At 53.0% G+C, this 23,910-nt stretch overlaps 3 protein-coding genes across 3 annotated transcripts; all 3 read left to right on the top strand.

Annotated features, from left to right (window-relative positions):
- Window positions 1-1,299: 1,299 nt before the first annotated feature.
- On the top strand, window positions 1,300-11,457 carry LOC34621874. Its single transcript, XM_026338089.1, has 15 exons — window positions 1,300-1,593; window positions 1,987-2,451; window positions 3,100-3,363; window positions 3,750-3,901; window positions 4,435-4,557; window positions 4,820-4,892; window positions 5,747-6,418; window positions 6,536-7,274; window positions 7,533-7,671; window positions 8,059-8,155; window positions 8,370-8,465; window positions 8,739-9,402; window positions 9,508-11,039; window positions 11,096-11,153; window positions 11,294-11,457. The coding sequence occupies exons 1-15, from the start codon at window positions 1,300-1,302 to the stop codon at window positions 11,455-11,457; spliced, it is 5,532 nt and encodes a 1,843-aa protein (XP_026193874.1).
- A 1,146-nt stretch (window positions 11,458-12,603) lies between these two features.
- On the top strand, window positions 12,604-15,466 carry LOC34621875. Its single transcript, XM_022735063.2, has 3 exons — window positions 12,604-14,411; window positions 14,543-14,705; window positions 14,831-15,466. The coding sequence occupies exons 1-3, from the start codon at window positions 12,604-12,606 to the stop codon at window positions 15,464-15,466; spliced, it is 2,607 nt and encodes an 868-aa protein (XP_022590739.2).
- Window positions 15,467-21,537: 6,071 nt separating this feature from the next.
- On the top strand, window positions 21,538-23,491 carry LOC34621876 (cystathionine beta-synthase). The gene is made up of 2 exons (XM_022735064.2): window positions 21,538-22,849; window positions 23,037-23,491. The coding sequence occupies exons 1-2, from the start codon at window positions 21,538-21,540 to the stop codon at window positions 23,489-23,491; spliced, it is 1,767 nt and encodes a 588-aa protein (XP_022590740.2).
- Window positions 23,492-23,910: the final 419 nt, after the last annotated feature.

Below are 23,910 nucleotides of genomic sequence, written 5' to 3'. Positions count from 1 at the left end.
GCCACGACACAGCGCTGCAACGAAAGCAACAGGGCCCTTCGCCACAGAAGCGTCAGCCTCCAGAAGCGACGGCAGCGCTCAACGCAGCTTGGGCAGCTGCTGCTATTACTTGTCCTCTGTGCATGCGGACAGTGCAAGTGTGCTGCCAGAGAAGAGCAGCGACTCGCTGCCACGGGTTTTCAAGCAAAGGCGCACCCGCAGCAAGAGGAGCAGCGGCTTCCTGAATCCTCTACTGAGTTTACGGAGGATGTGTTTAAAAGCACCCCCACCGGCGCCGCAGCAGAAGCGCGTGTGCCTCAGCCGCTGCCGCACGGAGAGGGCAGCCTGGCAGTAGCGGCTGCAAAAGACACCCAAGAGAGGACGCAAGCGGCATCCGCAGCTGGAGCGCAGCAGCAGCCTTTCCTCCTCCCGAATCACGCTACAGGCGCAGCTGCCCCTTCTCCAATTATCAGCATCGCTGAAATCAGCATAGCGCAGCTAGAGCAAGGGGAGAGGCAGGAGCAGCAACGAGAGCAACAACAGAATCAGCGACAGCAGGAGCAGCGCCTCACGTCATCATGGCTCAGCAATCCAATAGCAGATGTCTTCATTGTTTCTGAAGGGCAGGCTGAAAAGGAGGCTGAGGCGAAACGGGCGGCTTCTGGGGTCGCTTCCGCTTGCGCGAGACGCGGGGAGCATGCAAAGGGATTGCAAAGACAGCAGCTCCAGCAGAGTCTACTTTCCCGGATGCTCCTGAGAGCAAGGCATGCCTCCGTGTCTTCTGCTCGCGAGAAGCGTCATGAGACAGTAGAAGCAGCGAGCCCTACAGCTGCAGCCACACCAGCTGCACGAGCAGCTCCTGCTGGTGCTGAGTTCAACGCAGGCGCAGCAGTGTCAGCATGCGTTCCGTCGGTATCTGGAGTGGAGGGATGCGGAGTGCTCGGCGACAGAGAGCAACAGCTGCAGCAGCTGCAGCTGCAGCAGTCGCAGCTGCAGCAGTCGCAGTTGCAGCAGTCGCAGCAGTTGCAGCTGTCGCAGCAGCTGCACGAGAGGCTCACTGCTGCATGCAGATGGGGAGCTGCTGCAGCCCGCTTTGTGCGAGGGTGCTGCTTCTCGCGATTATCAAACTCCCACCACGCCGCGGTGCATGCAGAAGACGCTGCAGCAGACGCAACGGGAAGCTGCATCTGCATGGCCCCTAAAAGCTTCTCGCTATTAGAGCGAGCTGATTTGCCACAGCCAGGAGACGATGCTGCAGCTTGCATCATTCCTGTAGTTCAGCAGCAGCAGCAGCGTGTGCTGCTGTGCTGCACGAAGAGCATGCCGCCTGCTCATAGCCTGCCTTGGGACGCCTTCCTTGGGCGTGCTGCAGTTGCAGAAACTGCTTCAAAAGATGTTGCGTGCGATGCAGCAGCAGCAGCAGCAGCAGCAGGCATGGCCTTTGATCGAGGCTTTAAGGGAGCAGCAAGACGCTTCGGCAGGCATGCGCAAAGCGGTGTGTCATATCGCGGAAAAACGCAAAAAAAAGGCAGTGCGGCAAAAGCGGCAGCTCGTGGCTCTGCAGATACTGAAGACGCAAGCTTTACTATGGCAGGAGAACGAGGAGGAGCAGCAGCAACAACTGCAGCAACTGCAACTGCAGCAGCAATGAAAAGCGCAAGGGCGACCGCCTGCGTCTCCGTGCCAGCGATGCTTTCGGTGTCTCTGAAGACTGAGGCACCTCACACATCAGACGGAGCGGCGAGGAATGCGTCTGTTGAGTCTTCTGATCTGCGCGGGCATGCTGCAGAGCAGCCAGAGAAACAGAAGAAGCAGCAGCAGCAGGAGAGACAGAAGGAGCAGCAGCAGCAGGAGAGACAGAAGGAGCAGCAGGAGCAAGCACACGAGAAACAGCAACAGCAAGAGCAGCAGCAGCAAGAGCAAGCGTACGAGATACAGGCGCAGCAAAAGCAGCCACAACAAGGGCAGCCGCAACAGCAAGAGCAAGCGTACGAGATACAGGCGCAGCAAAAGCAGCCACAAGAAGGGCAGCAGCAACAGCAAGAGCAAGCATACGAGAGACAGGAGCAGCAAGAGCAGCCGCAGCAGGAGCAGCTGCAGCCATTGGAGCAGTTTCCTAAGGAACTGACTTCTCGATGGGGAGGGAGTATTTTGTCGTGGACGTGGCGTCGCTCCTGCATGCGGCAGCATCAGCCTCCAAAGTCGGAGGCAGCAGCAGCAGCAGCAGAAGCAGCAAGAGCTGCTGCTGCAATTTGCTACAGGCCCCCTGCGCCAACGTCTCTAGCGTTGCAGCTGCTGCTGCTGCTGCTGCCTCACGACATTGCAATGCGCTTGGTCGTGGGTAAGAGTGCTACGCAGTGCAGGCAACATGTCCAGCCGCAGCAAGGGGAGCAGCTTTCTCAGAAGCAGCAGGCTCAGCAGGTCGGCAGCAGAGAGCCGCCTCTTGCCTTCCCCAAGCAGCAAGGAGGGCAAGCGAGCATGCAGGAGAGCTGCTGCGTTTGCCCCCTGTTCAGCAGTGCCATAGACTCCAGCCTTGCGACGTGCAGCATCCGCCTTCTGGATAGCAGCAGCGCATGCGGGGGTTGCTCAGCAGCCACAGAAGCGGAGGATGCTCACCTACGGACGCAGCTGGCAGAAGGCTTGGAGCAGGCAAAATTACAATTCCAGAGGCTGCAGCAACAGCAGCAGGCAACAGAGAAGCCGCGGCACGAGGAGGAGGCGCAGCCTCAATTCTTCCCGCCCCAGAGACATCAGGGATTGAAAAGGGAGATGCATGCCGACGCGCCTTACGGCTTTCCTTTACGACTCCCAGAGATGCCGTCAGAGGGCGCCTCACCGTTGCTTGTTGAGCAGCTGGAGCAGGAAGCGAAGCAGGAGCAGCTGGAGCAGGAAGTGAAGCAGGAGCAGCTGGAGCAGGAAGCGAAGCAGGAGCAGCTGGAGCAGGAAGTGAAGCAGGAGCTGCTGGAGCAGGAAGCGAAGCAGGAGCAGCTGGAGCAGGAAGCGAAGCAGGAGCAGCTGGAGCAGGAAGCGAAGCAGGAGCAGCTGGAGCAGGAAGTGAAGCAGGCGATTCTGGAGAAGGAGAAAGAGAAGGAGGAGAAAGAGAAGGAGGAGAAAGAGAAGGAGGAGCAACAGCAGCATCAGGCTGCGAGCAGCGTCAGGCAGGGCGCTTCTGCAGAGAAAGCAGATCCTGCACTAACAGTTGTTGCCATGTCTTCTGCAGTTGGTGGCTCTCCTGGAAATCCTCGATTGCATGGAAGAGGCTTTGTGAGAGGCGAGGAGCTGCCTGCTGCATTTCTGCGTCTGCACTTCAACTTTGCCTCGTTGGATGCGGGAGCGAGAATCATTGCATCAAGTTCAGGAACGCAGCACATAAAGGCGGTGCAGGTGAGTTGGAGACATGCCCTTGCCTACCCCTCCTTCTGCATGCAGGTGCATTGCCTGCTGGGTGTGACACTGCGGAAAGAAGCCGCCACAATTGCTGCACGTGACGCTGGGGGAGTCGCAACCCACCGACGTTTGTGTGCCTCTCCTTGAAATCGCTTTTGGCTGCCAAGCGCTTAGTGTGCAGACACCTGCGCTTGCAGGCTTGCATCCTCGAATGGCATTTGCAAGCAGGCCGCTTGCGACTGTGAGGTGTAAACGCAGCTTCTGTGTTTTGTGAGCCATCGTTTTTTGCTTGTCTCGCGCAGCGTGCAAAGGTTTCACACAATTTTCGTGGATTGGTGTCTCTATGTCGCTGTGCGAAGCTCTGTCTGTTGGGGGTGTTGCAGCGTCCAGATGCAGACACCTACATGTTGGTGCCATGCTCTGTCGTGCCCAAGTACTTTGTGCTTTCTTTCTCCGAGACTCTAAAGATTGACTACGTGGCGGTGCAGTCCTTCGAAATATACGCGAATGCTTTCTGGCATATCCAGCTCCTAGGGTGCGCTGCGCTTTCCTTTTATACTCTGTCCCTTAAAGCCCGCATGCACATGGGAGAGGGAGAGAAAGAGGGAGAGAAAGAGGGAGAGAAAGAGGGAGAGAAAGAGGGAGAAAAAGAGGGAGAAAAAGAGGGAGAGAAAGAGGCACTGTGTTTCTTCTTTTGCAGAAAGCAATACACTGTTTTCTACGTTCTTCTGATGCGTAGATGTCTTGGCATGTTGCTCATGTTTAGCGCTCGATTTTCCTCTGAATATTCTTGGAGTGTGACTCACAGCCTCTTCCGCAGAGGACGTGATTGCAGCTGGCCATGCCGTGCCTCTGGGGAGTGCGGTATCTGCATGCGAAAAAACTTTTGCTGCTGCTGCTGCGTCTGCCTCTACGTGTGAGAAAGAGAGTTGCTCTTCTGCGCTCGCCTTGCTCTCTCTCTCTCCGTGGATCAGAGGCTTCCATTTTAAAAAGAGAATAGACGCATTGTGGTAGACGACACTCAGCGCCTTAACGCTGCCCCTCACGCGTGTGCCACTGCTGTTTCAGCGCCGACAGCTACCCCACACGGCAGTGGCGTCTCTTGGCTAATTTGCAAACTGCAGCCGACGTCTCCTCCGAGCTTTTCAACGTCAAAGCCGAATGCGCTGCTCTTGGCAGCTGCTGGACTAAGTCCGTCTGCTCTATTTGCATTCGCTCTGCATGCCGATTGTAGTCGCTGCTTTCTGCCCTTGAGACATCCCTCCACTTCCCTCTCCCTGCTCTTTTCCTCCCTGATGGCTTCAGAGAGGAGCATTGGCTGTCTCGTCGCAAACATCGAGCGCCTGCGCCGAGCCCTTCCCCCCATCCCCGCTGAGCGCTCTCTGTCTCTTGGGGGTGCTTCTGCCCAAAAGAACTCGCATCTCTGCACACAACGCATGCTTTCTCCTCTCAGATTCTTGAAAGTACGACTGCTGACACACCATGACGAAGGCTCCCATTATTACTGCTCTCTAACGTCTTTCCAGGTCGGCGAGACAACCGAGCGTCTGCATGCCGCAGTCTGTCTCTTCTTCCTGGGATTTCACCCCTACCTGAAGCACTGCTGTCTGTTGCACGCGCGTGCCTCCTGCAATCCCTCTAGCAGGCAGCGGTCCTTGGTGCTCTCCCTTCACACTTTCTCGGCATGCTCCAAGCAGTCACCCCTTTTTCCGTCTTCACAATGCTGCAAAAATTCTGCGACTGCAGCAGACAGCGGCTTCTGGCCTCCACAGCATGCCTTGTACTAGGGGTCGCACCACTTGCACCAGCACCTCCATGTGTGTATGCGTATATGTGTCTACGTATGCTCTTGTGTATGTTTATGTATGTATATTTGTAGGCATGTATGTGCATATTTGTATGTATGTATGTGTATATTTGTATGGATATTTGTATGCATGTATGCGCATATTTGTATGTATGTATGTGTATATTTGTATGTATATTTGTATGGATATTTGTAGGCATGTATGTGCATATTTGTATGTATGTATGTGTATATTTGTATGGATATTTGTATGCATGTATGCGCATATTTGTATGTATGTATGTGTATATTTGTATGGATATTTGTATGGATATTTGTAGGCATGTATGTGCATATTTGTATGTATGTATGTGTATATTTGTATGTATAGTTGTATTTATGTATGTGTATATTAGTATGTATAGTTGTATGTATGTATGTATGTAAATGCATATGTATGTGTGCATATTTCTATATATATATACATATGTATGCGCTTATGTATACGTACATGTATGTATGTATATATATATATATGTGTATGTGTGTATGTATATCTGTATCTGTATATCTGCTGTTTCAATGGGCTTTTAGGTGTTTGGAGCGACAGGCGTGCAGTTTCTAGAAACGCAGATCCTCGATGAACGTGTCAGCAGCAGCGGCAGGGTGATGGGAGCTGAAGCGGAGTCTGTCGAAGAAGGAACTGCGGCAGATGTTTCTGCAGCCGACTCAGCGTCTGCAAGTGCTGGTGCTGCTGAGGCTGCCGCTGATCCTACTAGAGACATGTATTCAGCCGGCACGCAAGGCGTTGCTTTCCAGTCAACACAGACTGCAGTGCCGACATCGCCAGTGACTTCGGAGCAGCAACATGCCATGAAGCAAGCGGCTCTCGCGGAGAACCTTACCCTGGAGCAGCGGCAGGCAGTAACTCGGCCTGCTTCCGGAGAAGAAGGCGATGCTGTCAAGACACCCCACCAGCAGCAAGCTGTGGTGCAGAGCCTTCCCAGCCTTGGGGGGGAGCGACTGTCCGTCGACGGTTCTTTCAGAGATGCAGGAAATTCCACTGCGCAAAGCTGGCAAAGCAGCAACTCGAGTGTGAACGGAGTCGAGACACCAGGAGAGCAATCCAAGTTGCGGCAAAAAGGTCAAGGCTACGGCATCGTCTCAGAAACGAGCCGTGTGCTCCCCAGTGGAGATGCAGTCGGAGGAGCAGACTTCGCCGCAGCTCCTGAGTATAATGTGCTCGACGCGCCCCCCCAGAAACAGGTGCACCAGCAACCAAGGAAGCAACAGCAACAGCAAGCAATGCAGCAACAACAACAGCAACCAAAGCAGCCGCCACAACAGCAGCCAACGCATCAACAGCAACAGCAACCAAGGCAGCAGATCCTCTCTGCTGCCGACAAGCCTGAGCACGCAGAGCCTGCGGCTTTTAGTGCGCTTTCTGCAGCGCTGGAAATGGTCTTGCAGCAGCGGCAAAATCTCCTGTTGCAGCAGGGGGAGGAGCATGCGCCGCAGCAGGAAATTCGGGCAGGCGAGACGGCGTGGATTGAGGCTAACGGTCCAGTTGGCGTCTCTTCTGGAGCTCAGGAGCTCAATCTCGGGAGTCTAGAGGAGTCTGTTGCATGCACTGCAAGCAGCAGCAGCAACGCGAGAAGCGGCTGGCATGGCCATGATCAGCCGCTCGCGGATCCCACCACGAGCCGCTACGTTTGCATGCCGCTAGCGGGAGCAGCAGCAACGGCGGCAGCAGCAGCTGCCGTTGTTGCTGCTCGCCCCTTGTTGGGGAGCAGTTCGTCTCCTGCGAGGCACTGGGTGGCTGCAGATGCGCGGAAGAGCTCCAGCCTCAAGCCTCTTCACGCCGCCGAGGCTTCCGCAGAGGCTCTCCAGCAGACAGCTGCGCATGCGCGAGCTTTCCTCCTGGATATGCTGCAGCATCAGCGTCAGCCAGGGGGACGTTCGATCGGCGCGGCTTTCCTGCGCTTCCTCATGACGGCTTCTCCGGGGAGTCTGGAGCAGCAGGCAGAGACACTCCATGTGCTCTCGCTGCTTCTGCAGCCCCCTGCGATGGATGCACAGAGTAGGTTGCGTGCGTGCTGGAGAGCAGCAGAAGGCGGAGGAAGCACGCACGGGGGAGAGCAGACGGAGAGGGCCAGGCTTTCGGCTTGCGCTAGCTGCACTGCTGCATCCAAGCGAGAGGCTTCAGAAGGGGCAAGCGCACGCGCAGTGGGCTGTGGCGAGGAGCGTTTAGCTGGATGCGCATGTTCATGCATGGGTGCTGTGGAGAAGAATCGGATGGCGCACACACGACTCCTTTGAGAGACTGCTGCTTCTTTTTGCTGCCTTCACTGCGCTTCGGCTGCAGGTGCTGTGAATGGAGTCGCTGGAGAGTCGGTCGGAGGCGGGGAGGCAATGGCTTCAGCCTCAGGCTCTCGCGATAGCAAGGGAGAACACGTGCTAGTTACGCTTTTGGAGAGGATGAAGTCTTTGGAGGGAGAAACAGCGACATTCAAGGCTGCGTGCGTGGAGTGTAGGGTTGTGTTGCTTGCCGGGGGGAGGGGAGATGAGAGCAGAGAGAGGGGGAGATGAGAGCAGAGAGAGGGGGAGATGAGGGTCAGGAATAGATGGATTCTGTTGCTTGGCGTATTGGGCTTGTTCAGAGTTATAGGTTCTGCTTCAGAAGTAGCTTTAGCAGCTGCGCTTTGCATGCTTGCTTCGCGTGCGGCGTATACCAGGCTGCAGCGCCGCTAGCCAGCTAGCTGGCTAGCTAGCTCGCGGAGCTTTTTGGAGGCGGTGTGCGATCTTCCGGTGCTTCTTTTGTTGGGGAGGGGTGTACGCCTCCGTACGTCAAACTGCATGCTTGACAGCCTCTTGGGAAGTGATTGGTGCGCGTATTTTTTGTACAGGGCAGCTGAGAGACAACAGCAGGTGCAGCTCCAGCAGCAGCAGTTGCTGCAACTCACACTTCTCCTGCAGCTGCAGCAGCAGCTGGGCTCCTTTCTGGTAAAGCATATTGTCGCTCTGTGCGCTGGCAGCTGGCGTTGTTGTTGCTGTTTGTGCTGCTGCTTTTCCTGCTGCTTCGCTGAAGATGGCGGCGTTGTTCAGGTGTATGTACAGATGTGTGTGTGTTCGGCCTGCGGCTTGTGACGGGAGTGGAGCCTCTGCTTCTGGACGGGCTGTCTGTGTCTTTTTTGTGGTTGGGGATGCCGATTTTCAGTTCGAGCGTCTGTCTGCTTTTGACGAGCTTATTCCGCATCTGAGTCCGCTCATACAGCTGCTAGACGACTCCGAGAAAGCCGCAACAGCGGCTCGAGAGGACGCGCTGCTGCGCAGCAAAAGCAGCAGCAGCAGTCGCCACACAGCCGGAGAGAAGGATCTGGATCCTGCCTGCCGCTTGCTGCACGACGGCAGCAGCAGCAGCCTGCCTAGAAGCCTCTACTCGGATTTGCATCAACAGCAGTACTGCCGTTTTGCGAGAGCTCCTCCGCAGGCACGATGGTCGTGGACGGAGTTATTTGAGTTTGTGCACCACCTGCTGCAGCCTCTTGAGTGGATAGGACGCCACACCGTGCTGCCCCTTGCGCAGTTGGCGAAGGATGCTGCCTCCGTTGCTCTGCATGCAGCAGAGGTGCTGCAACGCTCCTTGTGCAGCGAGGATGCGGGAGCATTCCTGCTGCTGCAACGCAGCTGTGCAGCAGTCTCGAGAATTAGCCACGCGATTTCCTCTTTCGCGGCAGCAGCAGCGTCTGCAGCAGGCACTGCAACCACCCTCTCGTGGAGGACGCTTTCTAATGCGACTTCCCTTGCAGCAGGAGCTTGGATTCGCATGTCTACCACCATACGTCAAGCGCACGTACTTTCATCTTACGAAGGGCCTGGTAGCAGCAGCACCGGCAGCGCGTTCGGACAGAAATCGACGCTGTTTCAAGAAGATCGGGGAGGCATGCAGCCCTTGATGGACGCCTCCACTGCTGCATTTCTTCTCTTGATCGTGTTTTTCCTCCTAGCATGCGGGGGAGTGCTCTTTTGGCGGTTACGTCACGGACAGAGGGTTGCTGCTGCGGCTGCGGGGGAATGCGCGCTGCTTCGCCGTTCCTTCGAGATGCTGCAGCAACAGCACCGGGTTCTTGTGGAGCAGCTGCAGCGGTGTGAGAGAGAGCAGCAGTTGTTGTTGCTGCTGACAGCGCTGCACCCCAGCAGCAAATCCTCGAGGTCGCATATGTGCCGCACCAAAGCGACGGGAGATGCTCGTGAGAAAGCGGATCCGCAGCAGCAGCAGCAGCACCAACAGCTCAAGGCGCAGCATCAGCCTCAGCATTCTCCTGCCACAGCTGGCAAGCGGGATTCCCCCGCAGACGCAAACTGCGCTGCAGCCGAGCAGCAACCGTCGGCACAAGCGACTCCGTCGGGAAGAGACGCAAAATACTCTCCTTCTGAAAGTGTACTGACAGAGCAAGCCGCAGCGGAAAGCACAGGATTCACACCGTCGCTGCTGCGACGGCTCTCTACCTCCTTGACTCCTAGGGTGTTTCGTGGGCTTTCCCGCAATAGCGTCGCAACAAGCGATTTCTCCGTTGTTGGTGCACCGACGTGCTCCAAGGGTAGCAACAGCTCGAGCCTAGGTGATGCACACGCTGCTGCTTCTCAGTGGCTTCCACGAGACTTGAACAAGACGTCCCCTGAACAAGATCAGCAAGCCTTGCAGCACCGCGAGAATTCAAGTGGCTCGCAGCTGCCTCCTCAGCAGGAGCCGCAACTGCACAGTTCTGCAGCAGCGCTGCTGCCAGCGCTCGACACGAAGTCTATCAGGAGTCTCAAGCTGCAACGCCATACCTTGAGGCAGCATCGGCGAGTCGGAGGCGCTTCTACCCCGATGGCTTCTCACCCTTCTGGCTCTACTGCGGACGCAGATGTCTTCCTGCTTTCTGACGCGCTTGACAGATCCGAGGAATTAGTGCGCATGCAAGATGGATCGGGTGCAGCAATTGCTGTAGACACTGCAATTGCTGCCACGCCGTCCATGGCGCCGTCCTGCAGCAGCAGCAGAAGCAGCAGTGCCTGCAGTACTAGCGGCAGCCGTCTGCAGACTCGTAGGGCTTCCTTTTTCAAGTCTCTTCTGAAATCGCAGCTGTCGATACGTGGCAGCTCACATCCTGTTTATCTGCTGCTGCAATCGACGCATCGGCAAGGGACCTCGCGCGCTGCAGAGACGGATTTCCCCCCTCTTGATCCGGATGATGCAATGATGTGTAGCAACAGCAGCAGTGGCAGCGGGGGCTTGACTCAGCAATGCCCACTAGCTTCCTCGGCATCTGCACCCCTCAGGAGGCACCAGAGCCGCAGCGTGTCTCGATGCAAGTGTTTTTCGCCGTCAAAACGCGCGGCTGGAGAGGCGGGCATGCCACACGAAGGAGCAACAGAGGTTTTCGACGGAGCGCAGGCTGTTGGCAGCACAGATCACAACGGCACTGGCCTTACTGTGGATAGACGAGACAGCAGCAATGGTAGCGGGTTCGCCGATGAACGCTCTGCTCAGGGGCTCTCTGACGGGCAGTCTGGTAGGCAGCACGACGGCGCGCGAGTTGAAGACGGCGTTCATACAGCCGTGGGGACGTCTCACGCAGCGCTGCCTCTCGTGCAGGCCCTTGATGGACGCGTTACGAAAGTTGCGAATGCCGCAAGGGGCGCAATGAGCTCACCAAGATGCCTAGTAGAGGCAGAATCGCAACCTGGAGGCACCAGTTTTAGTCGAATAAGGACACCCTCAACTGCCGTCCAAGAGGGTCGCCAAGAGAGAGGCACCGCTGACCAAGCGAGCATTCCTTCTGCTGAAATCTTTCTCCTACAGTCCAATCGGCAGCAGGACCATGATGACGGTGTAACCACGGTGAGACGCGATGGACGGCGACGCCGGAAGAAGCGTGGAGTTTCCGGAATGGGCAGGGGTTACATGTGCCATTAATTGTGTTGCAGAGCAAGCCGGCCGCCTGTCTGACGAGCTGTCTAGCTAGCTAGCATATACTTCAGGGAACATTGGATAATTCAATATTTTTTGCGTCTTTCAATTCTCTACTCATGTTTACAGAGCCCTGAGTCCCCAATAATCCGGGGATTTTCCCATTTAATTCATGAATGGCAGAGGTTGTATGATACCACCTGTGACAGCCGTACAACGAATTTCAGGAGGCTGCATTAGCACGGCACTGAGAGCGCCATTAATTATTTGTAAGGTAGCGTTCGAAAGCCCCAGGGGCGGACCAGCAAAAACTGCCGAGGCTTCCCACCGTAGTCTGAGAGGCCTGTGAAAAAAGATCGCGGAATACTGCTACTTTTGAATCGGCACAAGGTATGATGTGGAGACTGTGACCCCGCATATTCTTCGGCATCTGGCAGGGATACATGGTATGGCATTCAGGGGACGCATTTCGTGCCATGCGCGGTTTTGTGCCTCATGCGTTATTTTATCTACGTAGATCCTGCAATATCGTGAGCAGACATAGGAGTATTTAGTTCATTTATCGTATTCTTCAAGTTGGGATAAAACAATAGGGGGTCTTCCGAGGCGCGACGTTGTGATGAGCTGACACTAACACGCCCCCTTCCCCTGCCCGACGGTGCAGAAAGCGAACTTTGTGACCCCTGAGACCGACAGCCCTGCAGGCTCTGACACAGAGAGGAGGCCGTGCAAGCACGACATATTGAATCTTGCTTTGTCTTTAGAGCGCAAGGTATGCGCACAAAGCAGCAGCTACTCTTAGCATGCCCCCCAAGTGCGTCACTTTCAGCAGACAAGATCACTTCATTGGAGGCACCTCACAATCCCTTTCATTCAGATCAGTCACTTCTGTGCGTCCAAAAGAAGTGCACAGGCATAAATACAGCTCCCTTGGGGCCCTGTTATCAAGAAGCTTGCGGAATTTACCGCCAAGCATCAAGCGTTCCCCACACAACCCTGCACTTGACCGCAAATCCTTGAAGTGCAACCGAAAACGACATACGAAGAAAAGGAGGTCGCAGAGGAGAAGTGTGCTGTGCGCCTTCACAGATCATAGCCGTGGAGGGTAAAGCTACATACACACCCTAGAAAAGTCACCCCCAGCGTCTCGCGGTTGGGGTCTATTACACACTGCTGATGCCTTCAAAATCTGGCAAATGTCATGAAACCTTGTTTCAGTGGCTCCGATCGAGGCTTCCACGGGGCTGATGCATACGACACAGTGTTCTCTGTCCCAGTGCGCGGTCGGAGGGCTCTTGCTCTCTGACTAGTGGATGAACTGTTCAGAAATTTAAAAAAGAAGCATGTGTTCATGTAAAAGGTGGTTGCCGCTAGCGGGCATCAGCGAAAGCAGTGAATCCTCTCATGTTCCCTGGGATGGTAGTCGGCCCCACCCCCCAGACTCGCCAGACAGCACTGGCCTGCCAGACTGCTTGATCCTGAGCGGCCACCCATCATGAAGTCTAGCGCTGCCGCAGCGGCACTTCCCGTGGTACCATGGGCAACCCGTGTTGTGGCAGCTGCTCTGAGTTGCGTTGTATTGCCTCTCCTATCGCGCCGAGTCAGTTCAGCGACATCTGCGGAACTTGTAGTCTGTCTGTTGCAGTTACCGCTGCTGCAGCAGCTCATTTCTTTTACTTCTCGCGAGGGCGTTGCTCGAGCAGCAGCTCGCTGCAGCGTAGCGCCTGAAACCAGCGCAATCAAGCACCGAACGCCCTCCCCTGCAGAGCAGGAGAAACGCAGGCAGAGCGCGTTCAATCTGTCCTATATATTGTTCGGTGCATGCTGCTTTGCATTCTTACTCCTTATGCCCGTGTGGATCATCTTTTTGCCGCCAGAACTGAACGATTCAAGAAGCAGGCTTCAGTCTGAGATCGATGCCTACCGTCTTGCCGCCACAGCCTTTGGCGTAGCAGGTCTGCTCGATGCAGCAGCAGAGATTCTCTCACTGCGTTGTTTGATGCTTCGTGCTCTGGGGGCCCGAGGTGTAGCAGAAGGAGCAGCAGCAACGGCGCGGTCTGTCCTGCTAGGCGGTGCGCTGTCGCTACAGCAAGCGGTTCGAACGCGTATGCCAACAGATGCAGCAGACAACCTGCTTCTAAACCCAATGCTGGCGTTTGGAGCAGCTCAGTTCTGCGCATCATCTCTCTTTCTGCTGCTCCTGTGGTATCAGTGCCACTGCATCCTTTCAACAGAGCCTGCAACTGAAGCAAGCACACCAGCAGCAGGCGCTTCCACGACCCTCTGCCCCTCCCAGCTGTTTTTCACCGTCTGGCCGCCCCTTCGGACGCTTCCTTGCTCCTCTGGCTGCGCTTCTGGACCTCTTTTGGGGGAAACAACAACGGAAGTGCCTGCGCGCCAAGCAACGCATGCAGAGGAAGCAAGCTGGTGGACGGCCAGGGCTGCCGCGGCAACGCGCGCATCGCCAGGAAACTTCATCGTCGTTGCAGCCTTCCAGTGGACCTTCGGTCGGTTTCTCTCAGCTGAACACTTGCGCTTACTGCCCACCTTCATACTCCTACTGACACAAAAGCTGGTACTGCAACACGGGGAGCAGCTGCTGCTGCTTTTGCTCCTGGATGCATCGGCAGGCGCAGAGTATGCCTTGGTTTCAGGAGCAGCCTCGGTATTGTGCCGAGTCATCTTGTCGCCCTCAGAAGCAGCCGCGTTCGAAGCCTTTTGCGCCTTGCAGATGCAGCCCGGCGAGAATGCGGCAGCTGTTGCTGCAGAAGGCGCTTGTGGTGTATCTACAGCACCACCTAAAAATTGTGGTGGCGCCTCTGCAGATATCGATCCTCATGCGAGTATTCCACGGAATAGATATTCCCCGCACATTTTGAAACAACGACAGGTGCACCTCAGTCACGCTACTCACCAGCCCGCAAAAATGCTGATGCAGAAGCAGGAAAGCCAGCAGCAGCTACAGGAGCATCCTGAAGAAGATACGATCCTCGGTGTCAGTGGAAGACGCAATCAAAACTTTGAAAATGACACTGCTGACGGCAACATCCCTAGCGGCCGTGTTGCACGCACGCTAATTTGCCAGTCTCCTAAGGGACTACTTGGCAGCCAACAACATTTCAGGCAACAAGTCAGCGCGGCTTTCCCAGCGCTGTCGCTGCTACACCTGCTACTCCAGCTGCATGGGACTGTGGGGTTGGCTGCTGCAGCCGGCGGGTGTCTTTTCGCTGCTCCGGCGCTGCTTTGTATCTTTGGTCCTTCTACAGTCGCCCCTGGAAGTGGTTGCACACAGGCATTGCAGGTGTAAGCAGACGCAATGCACTACTAGAGCAACGTGTGTATGTTTTGCACGTAGCTGCACGTCGGCTCATTATTTCCGCTTTTGGGCTGCATGGGGGGCGCCCACTCTGATTTCCTGATGCGCATGCATGCAGATACTGCTGCTATGTCTGTTGCCTCTCATTTTTTGGTCTGCTGGACGCGTTCACATCAGCAACGGGTAGCGCCGACAGCATGGCGATGCTCCAGCGCTACTACGGAGCTGTAACTGCTGTACACCTAGTGATTTTGTTGCCGCTCTGCATCCGCTTTTCTGCTGTAAGATCCGAGGGTACAGCAGTCCCTTAGAGGCACATTTACAGGACGATTGTGCTGCTGAACAGCTCTATGATGCCTGACTATCCATCCTTGTGCTGCTGTTTGGCATGAATTTTGCGTTTCAGGATTTAGGAGTAGCGACAGCAGCAGGAGCATCAGCAGCGCAGCTTGTAGCGGCGATCCTCCGTATCGGCTGTTGCTGCATTTGCATTTCTTCTGACTTGCGTCAAGCCTCTCAACAGCGCCACATGCAGCAGAGACATCCCAGCCAAATTCATGCTTCAGATGCACAGCGCGGGCCAGTGGAAGAGCAGATCTACAGTGGGGGTGGAATTATCCAAGGTAGCACTGCTACCACTAACCTCAGTGCCTCTGCTAGCTCATCATTCGCAGCTGCTTCTACACCCACATGTGGGAAGAAAGAAGCCTTTTTTTCGTTCGATGGATTAGGTGTAGCTCTTCGCGCAATAATACCCTCCGGTGGAGGGGCACTGCTATTGCTGTATGGGTGTTTTTTTTCTGCTACTGCCGCTATTCAAGTTGTTCTTCGTGCATCAGCCTTTAATTCTTCACCAGAGGAAACCACAGTAGCAGAATACGCCTCGCAGCGCGTGATGCTATGGGGAATAAATGCACCGCTATGGGCTGCAGAGATAGCACTAGGTCTCTGCACCTGTGTCGCAGCCGCTATCACTGTAGGGCCTCTGCTGTTGCAACGCGTGCGAGCAGCATACTGCATAGCAGCCTCTGCTGTGAGATGAGAGCATCTCGGATGCAACAGTTCACCACCAGTTTTGCGCTCCGCCCACCACGACACGAAGGAGGCCCGGTGCTTGTCTAGAGACCAAGCACATGTTGCCTACACCCAAAAGTAGCAAATTGGGGGGGAAACTACTTCGGCTCCAAAGAAGCTCTGCGAGAGCATGCTAGCAGACAGTTGCTTGTTTCTCTGTGCTTTCGTTTAGTATGTCGCGCAGTTTTTAACTCACTTAATCCGTACTCATGAGTGCTTTTTTTAGAAGTAATACGGTGTGGAAGGGAATATCGTGCAACCGTCTCATGAGGGAAAAAGCTTTCCACCATCATTTCACAAATGGCAGCAATATCGCTGCCCGGCCTCCCAGCGAAGAACCAGGTTTTTGTCCTTGTTACCTTTGCTTTTTTATTGGGCGGTGTGGTGGGGTAGCTGAGAGTTTCTTGTAGTTTATAGAGACTAGCTGTGTACGCTGCTCAACCTTGTTGATCTGTATTGTAGCTGGTGATCCCCGCGACCCCATTCGTCAAGCGGCGTTTGGTTTTGAACAGGAGTATACTGGACATGGATGTATGTTCGTGAAGCGAATACAGAAGTGGTTCTTGCACGTGTCTTTCTGAAAGTGGTTTTTCAACTTGCTGGCTGCCATCCTGGAATAGTTGTCGCTGAGTGCATGCAATATTTCTGACTGAAAAAAAGTACGCGGACTCCTTTTGAGCTTTCCTCCGACTTGAGGAAACCATGTAACCTACTTTCTGCACGCTTCAGTGCTGTGCTCTTGAAGCTTTGAAGTAGAGTATAGGCATCAAGTAGCAAACACATCAACTCGTCGCAAAGGATGCGCTCAAAGCTGTCCCTTTGTCTCATGAGTTTATGCGGCTCCTAGAGAGCAGACAATGTAGAATTGGGGTGGAATATTTTCGCAGGCAAATGCAGCATAAGTGTACACTAGTTTTGTGTATGATCCCCTTCTAGATTTCACTGAACATAAGGAATGCAATGGCATGCATTTCAAAGAGGGTTGATCCTTTCTCATTATCAACAACTACATTCGACGCAACTACCATTGGATAGAATGTGAATGTTAGAGGATCATTCTTCGCGAAACATCCAGCGGCTTATTATTGGAGGGAAGATCAGCATTCTCTTTACCTGCTTCCCTGAGGATTTCCGCTCAACTGGCATAATTTAACGAATGCGTGCGAGCTACGATTATCTAATGCTATCTCTTCAATCCTCGCATGCAGGAAGATATTCTTGTGCATTTGAGGCAATAGAGTGCTACGCTGTGCTTCTCTTTGTAAAAGCGCAGCCCTGTGGTCTAAGGCCTTTCAACCTGTGGGGTACAACTGTCTGTATTTCTTCTGGGCTACGCGGTAGGACAATATACGCGTGGCGATGGAGGCTAGGTTGCTCACAAAACTTGCGGTCTATTCACAAGGTGTTTTCCCCACTCCCATGTATCCCGCTCCGCGAATACACTTTGCGGAGCCCTTTCTGCGATGCAATTGTATCCCGCTCATCCACTGGCTGTCGATGCTGTGGTCTCAACTTTCCCTAGAAGCAGTTGCTTCGTTGGTTTTAATTGCGTCACTTCACACTCGAATAATTTGAGTTTCCCTGGCAACACGCTACAAATAAAACACTCCAGCGATGGAAGTACAAGGTGGCACAACGCCTGTTAGGGCAGCAGAGCCCCGCTTGCAAGCTCACGTGAATGCAGTCGCTATACAGCTGCGGGAAGTATAAGCGATCAGAAGATGAAATGTTCATGGATGCATCGCTGCGCTTACTACGACCACAAAAGTAGGACGGCCGTGGGGGTGGCAAGTACTCGAAATTTTGTTAACCGATTGAAGATGTATTTTGCTGAGTACCATCCAGAGAGAGAAACGAGTGCCTTCTGCTGCTGGTTTATTGGAGGAGGAATCACTTTAATTGTAGCCATATGAGTGTAGAGGGAGTTTTCTGCTTGAAAAACTTACTACACCTGATCCCTCTTACAAACCCTGACTAAAAGCTTCATGCCGAAATAGGCTAATTCAGCAGCTTTGAAAAAATCGATAAGACTAAAAAAAGGACATTTTCTCAGTAGATAATGTTGGTATAAATGACTTCATATCGTCCGAAGAGAGTATTGTCCTCTGCGTGAGTCTCGGGTGAAGAGGCTCAGTTTGGCTTGTGGGGAACAGCGCTGGCGTTCTCGTTTTTCAAGAGCGGTGAATCGGAAACTTCGATTCGTAAAAGCCACAGCGTACACAAATAATTGCTGTGCCACTGGCTTCAGCTCCCTCTGGAGTGGCTCGTCCGATATTCCCAGATACAAAGCAACTCAGCAATTAACGAACCGACCAGAGGGGCTTTCCTAACAGATGGACTCTGTCAGGTCTCAGGCGCGCAAAGTTGCATCCTTTGCATTCCTTGCTGAAGACGGAAGGCACAAGTGAGAGCTAGAACCTACGGATATCCGGATTGTGCCAACCGGCCCTAGCCTGTAGTCTGAGGCGAACGAAGTAAAACAGACAGCGAGGCCACGCGCTCCTTTGCAGCCCCAGACAGACCTCAACAGTGCAAGTGTTCCTGTTATCGAGCATTGTTAATGTATCCCGGAAATATAAAGACGCGCAAAGGTTTTCTGAACCTTGAACAAATAGACTGGATCTAGCGGAAGCATGTTGTTTGGCAAGCACACAAGTCGCATCGAGCAAACGGGTAGACCCCACAGAGGCGTCGACGCAACGAAGCAGGATATAAGAAAGAAAGCCATGGTTGGGACCCACAGGAGATCTATCATGCACTATGCAAGCACACGTTAATCGTCAACAATTGCTAGCATTACTTGACACTGGATGTTAAATGGGAGTGTTCTCTGGGAAGAAGGTACAAAAGTGCAATCCGCATATTCAGATGTGAACAGAGCTCCTGAAACTCAGATTTGACGACGGAGTGTAGAGTGGAAAGATTGACAAGGACTTGGTGATCAAGTGCCACTCTAAGTAGGAGTTAGGTCCTATCGACATTGTGCGTGATCTCCATGTCACATTCCTGTGCCATGACGTATCCCTAGGCATGCCGTAGGTGACTTAAATAAAAATCGCGCATGCGCAAAACATCCGTGCGCTGTGGAGGTAAGCATGTCAGGAAGCCCTAGGAAGAAGTGACGTCTGGTCTCCTTGACGCTTATTATAACTATGATAAGCGGGGAAATACTCGATACCTACACCGGTTCTGAGCATGCATCTTTGTGTTTAGGTTTTGCTTCCGAGTTCAAACTGATAATCGATTGAGAAATTTAGCCGGGGAAGATCAAGTATTGGGATGTGCGAAAAAATGACCAGCCGCCAGCGGGCTGCAAACCTGCTGGTCGTTCAGCGAACCTTCTTGATTAGATCGCCGGGTCAGCCTCAGGTGATATTCCGCGCTATCAAGCCCACACAGCAAAAGCAAGAAAGTTAGCAGAATGCGAAAAATTCGTTACATAAGGCAAAGTGCAGGGATCGACGGGCACCTTTGGTCATAACCTGGTCTTAGTGCCGAATATGGACGAAATCTGGAATTCGAGCATACGCCTGAAGACTCCGAAGAAGTTTACTGTGAATCAGAAGTTGGTAGTACTTCATGCTGGCGGATTACCCGACACCTTCATAGACCAACTGTCTATCCCACATTTGACTTCACAGAGGCCCAATCCCCCATCATCGAGAAGAGAGGCGCCTGACACCGATCTACATTGAGCGATCGCAAACTTGAGTGTACATGTGTGCCGTTTAAAATTTAGCAGCGTCTGGTTGATGGGATTTTGTTTGGGCTCAGGAATGAGGAATGGATGGCTGTTTACATGGAAGACGCCTTTGCACCTGTGCGGTGCGCTTAGAGACAAAAGGCGGTATGAAAAAACATGCAAGTACCGTTTTTCATGTAAAATCCTGCAGCTCTAGGAATCCTACGCCGGTTGCAAGAATCGATTTAGGTCCAAGAAAAAATTCGAGCATTCAAGATATGGCTTTCACCTCTGCGTACACGCGAAAACAGTGAGAAGAAAAATCACCAGCTTAAGCCGCGTAATTCTTTAATTCTGCCGGTTTGCAAATTCTTACGGCTTTTGAACAACGTTGGACTAATATTACTGGGGATATAATTGCTGGACTTTTCAAGGTCCAGGTTAGTATCGGCGTCGTTGTAGGCTAAATAGGCAAATATGCCCGTTTCATCCCTTGCTCTGGCTCTGTTCCGGCTCAGGCAGTCACTCAACTATTCTAAACTAATGTGCGAAAGATCAGTGGATTCTCCTCGAGCACCATTATACACCTCTTACTCTGCGCTCAGACAGATGCAAGTCAGATGCCTGAGTTCCATCCTTGCTCTATGTGGTTTTACAGTGCAAGAGGAAGTAAGCCAATCCGTTGCTCCCCTGCATCCTTGGTTTATACCGAGGAGCCTTCCTCCTCATATGGCGCCTGAGCGTGTTGACCCACCATCAACAGCCACGCTTAGGAGCGAAGGGCTGTAAGGAACACTTGGAAATGCATGCAAATGTACGCGCAGACTTCAAGAGAGCCAAGCGTAAAATTAAGGTGGGCGGCGGTTGGCTGCATGGTTTGAGGCTGGAGATTTGGTTTCGGGAGGAAGGCAAGTTTCGCGGCGTGCACGAGAAGGCAAGCAGAAGGCGAAGTTTGAAACTAGGTGGCTAAGAGCAGCTGCGATTTCCTCAAGGATGACAGTCTCGCTCCGCCAAATCACACAGAAGTTGGAGCTGCATAAGAACTCTCAATATTAGCTTCCTTAAAAAGTTTAAAAACACCCGGAAGTATCCACAGACTTCTCTGCTTCTTTAGCAAGGGACTTCTTCAGAGGCAAATATTAACAGAGAACCGTGGATTCTAAGACTATTGGGCAGTGGCGATACAACACGCGGGCCGTGGCTTCATTGGCTGCAAAGGAACATGTTGTTCTCTCCGGTAAACGACGCTAGTGGCCATGGATGGTATTCCTCTTGCTCCTTGGCCGCTGGGCTTGACCTCCGCCTGCTCTGCATCAGCTAAGTACTTTTATGCGTGGGTATCGGCGGAACCCTTAGATCGAGTCTTCCACCCTCGCTAGGAGCTCTACAGGGAGACATTTAACTCTAGACTCGACACACGCTCAATAATGTTATTGCTTCTTGAAGAGCTTTCCTTAGGTCGCGCCCCTCATGATTCTCGTCATGAGTGCAGAAGGACTGCTGGGTTAAACGCAGCTCCACCTTCAACGAACTCGGGGCATGCACAACTATTTATTACAGCAACTAAGGCACGCACACAGCACTGCCTGCTCTTGTCTCAAGTTCACGTTAGCCTAAAATTTCATATTTTTTGAGCTGTCAAGACAAGTGGTTAATTATTTACCTGTTCCAAAACAATGCCATGCACTGGCTTGGCTTGTTACAGGGGTGGCATTATACAGGTCTGCATTCCTGAAGCAGTCATAACGGGCGCTAATAGCGGGAACCAAAGCTACATGCAATGTAGATGGTGTTCTGTAGCCTTTGTCTGCCAACTGTTTAGCCCTTGACGACGTGATTTGGCACTCGACGGTGCTTGCGAGAACGTGTGGGGCGGCACTCGCCTGCAATATCGATGCACCAGCACCTAGCATCAGCAAGCAGGAGATGATGTGCACACCGACAAAATATATTTATCTTCTTTATAAGAGCCAATCTACAAGATGCTTGGCCGTAGCAGCCCTCAATAAAACTGCAGTGGACGAGGGGCCGATACACCGAGGCCACCGCAGCCGCCAGACCTCCTTTCAAGTGCCACCATAGGCGCGGGTTGCATTTGCCACTGCACAACAGCTTTACAGCCTATTTAAATTTACATATTTAAACAAATTTTATGCTCATTTTATTAGGCCAATCGCCACCAGCAGCACGGAGGGGAAGGTCACATAAGTCTTCCGTGTTTGATGCTCTCGGAGACAAGCATTCCCATCCTCTAGAGTATTGATCCGGCAAAGTATATTATTGGGACTCTTATAAAAAATCTTGACGATATGGAGTGCTCTAACGGCCACGCGACTGTTCCCAGCGACCGCTATTTCATGCGGTTACTCGCTTATGCATCGCCGCAAAAAGAAGGCGATTTGGAAAGAGCGATACATGCTATTAAAAAGGATAACAAATATGTCGAAGTCCCTGACTATGACATGTTCCCTGCCCAAGGATGGGATCCCCTTTTTCGTGACGCCGGTATTAAGCCTGAAGATAAAAGGGGCGAAGATAGCGGCATCGAAGAGCGCGAAAGATCTAAGATGTGCATAAAAAAGCTTGAGAGCCTGTTATCCCCTCCAGCGGCCTTTTTTCAGGGTCACCTCGCTGGGGAACTCCCCTCCATTGTGGATGCGATTGGCTGCACCCCCCTTGTCCGCCTTTCTCGCATCGCTGCTGCCGCAGGCTGCGCCTGTCAGCTACTAGGCAAGTGCGAGTACCTCAGCGCAGGGGGCAGCGTCAAGGACAGGATTGCAAGGGGAATGATTACGACTGCAGAGGCTGATGGCTTGTTAGCAGATGGCGCCGCGATCATAGAACCGACTAGCGGTAACACGGGTATTGGCCTAGCCCTCGTCGCTGCCGTCAAGGGGTATCGGTCTGTTGCAGTGATGCCCATGAAAATGTCTGCGGAGAAACATAGTATTATGAATGCTCTAGGAGCTACCATCCTGCGCACTCCGACAAAGGCGGCGTGGAATGATCAAGACTCTCACATTGCGCTGTCTATTAGGCTGCAAAACGAAATGAACGCGCAAAACAAGGTTAAGAAGGAGGCTTATGCGAAGTGTGATGGCGTAGGAACGAAGGCCGACGCGAGGCAGCCCGCATGCATTCTAGATCAATATCGCAATGTGGCAAATCCTGCATCTCACTTTTTTGGAACGGGAGCAGAATTGCTGCATCAGTGTGGAACGAAGCTGGACATGGTGGTCATCTGCGCGGGGACAGGAGGAACGCTCACTGGCATTGGCAAGCGAATCAAGTTGGCGCTGCCTGAATGTCTTGTTGTTGGCGTGGATCCCGTAGGATCCATTCTGGCAGATCCAACCGAGACTCCAGGGAAGCCTTACCTTGTGGAAGGAATTGGCTACGACTTCGTTCCGACTGTCCTCGATAGAGATGTAACAGACTTTTGGATCAAAGTGACAGATGCAGAGGGGCTTTTGTGCTCTCGGCTCTTGCTCAAGCTCGAAGGCATGCTCGTTGGTGGATCAGCAGGTTCTGCTTTGGCTGGGACGTTCAAAGCCATAGAACGCATGGGTTGGAGTGACGACCCTACTAAACGAATTGCACTGATCCTTCCAGATGGAAGCAGGAACTACACTTCCAAGTTTGTCTCTGATGAGTGGATGGCTGATAAGGGTGAGGTGATGCTGCTCTGCAGGAGCAGCTGCAAGGCATGCTGGTTGCGTTGACAAAAATAATACGTGCGCGTGAATTAAGCACGTAAAGAGTGCAAAAGTACTGTGCACCTTGGTACTAAACAGCATAGTGAACGGCGTTTCACAAAATCTGCTAAGCCCTCCTGCGGTGTGCTCTGCCTCTACAGGCTTCTTGGAACCCATGGCGCTTCATCGACAATACCCTGAGTATAAAAGCTTGACCATACAAAGTCTGGAATTACCACGGCTGCGCTTTGTTTCAGCCCATATCCCATTAGTGGAAGCAGCAGCACAGTTGATGAAGTCTCCGCAGCGTTTCCTAGTGGTTGTAGACACTACAGCAGCTCAAGCAGAAGCCGAGAAGGACGGCGTACCCCTTGCCCATTTGCTTGGCACCGTTTCTCAGAAAGGCCTTCTTATGGCGTTGGGAGACATGCCCAACGACACAACGATTGAAACCATTGCAGAGACCGACACTCCTGTGTATAACAAGGCCACTCCTCTATCGCGTGTCGCCCAGAGTCTGGAGCTGCGCTCATTCATTCTCGTTGAATCGGACGGAGTCGTAAATGCAGCGGTTGGAGCAGACCAGTTGCTACAGGCTTTCATTGCCAAAAAGTAGGCCAAGACGTACTGGGAAAAGCAAATATGCGTAGGTTTCTGAGAATATAGCTGCTGCCGAAATGCAGCAGAGAGAAACCTGCCTGAGAGCGTGCCTTGTGGAACTCCCACCTGCCCTTTCACCAAGATCTGATGTTAATATGTGGGGCAGCCTTACAAGACCGTCTCTGTGAAGCTTCTGGTGTAATTGTATATAACCAGCTTAAAGGTCCTTGTCAAAGAAGCACCCCCGATATGAATGGCTTGATCACCACACAGCGGGGCGTCGTAACTGCTTCCTCAGTCGACTAAGGATGATCTCTTCATTGGAAATGCTTTACTGGGACTTTGACACTGCAAGTATCTAGCAGAAGCTCAATGGATTAAGTCCAGTTTCCAAGTAATTTAGCACAGCGGGTTTTTCGGCGACAAAATGGTGTA

Source organism: Cyclospora cayetanensis, unplaced genomic scaffold (genome assembly GCF_002999335.1).
Source record: "Cyclospora cayetanensis isolate NF1_C8 unplaced genomic scaffold, CcayRef3 CcayRef3_contig_229, whole genome shotgun sequence".
NCBI classification, from domain to species: domain Eukaryota; phylum Apicomplexa; class Conoidasida; order Eucoccidiorida; family Eimeriidae; genus Cyclospora; species Cyclospora cayetanensis.
The sequence above is the reverse complement of the archived record's forward strand: the minus strand, read 5'-3'. Positions and strand labels throughout refer to the sequence as shown.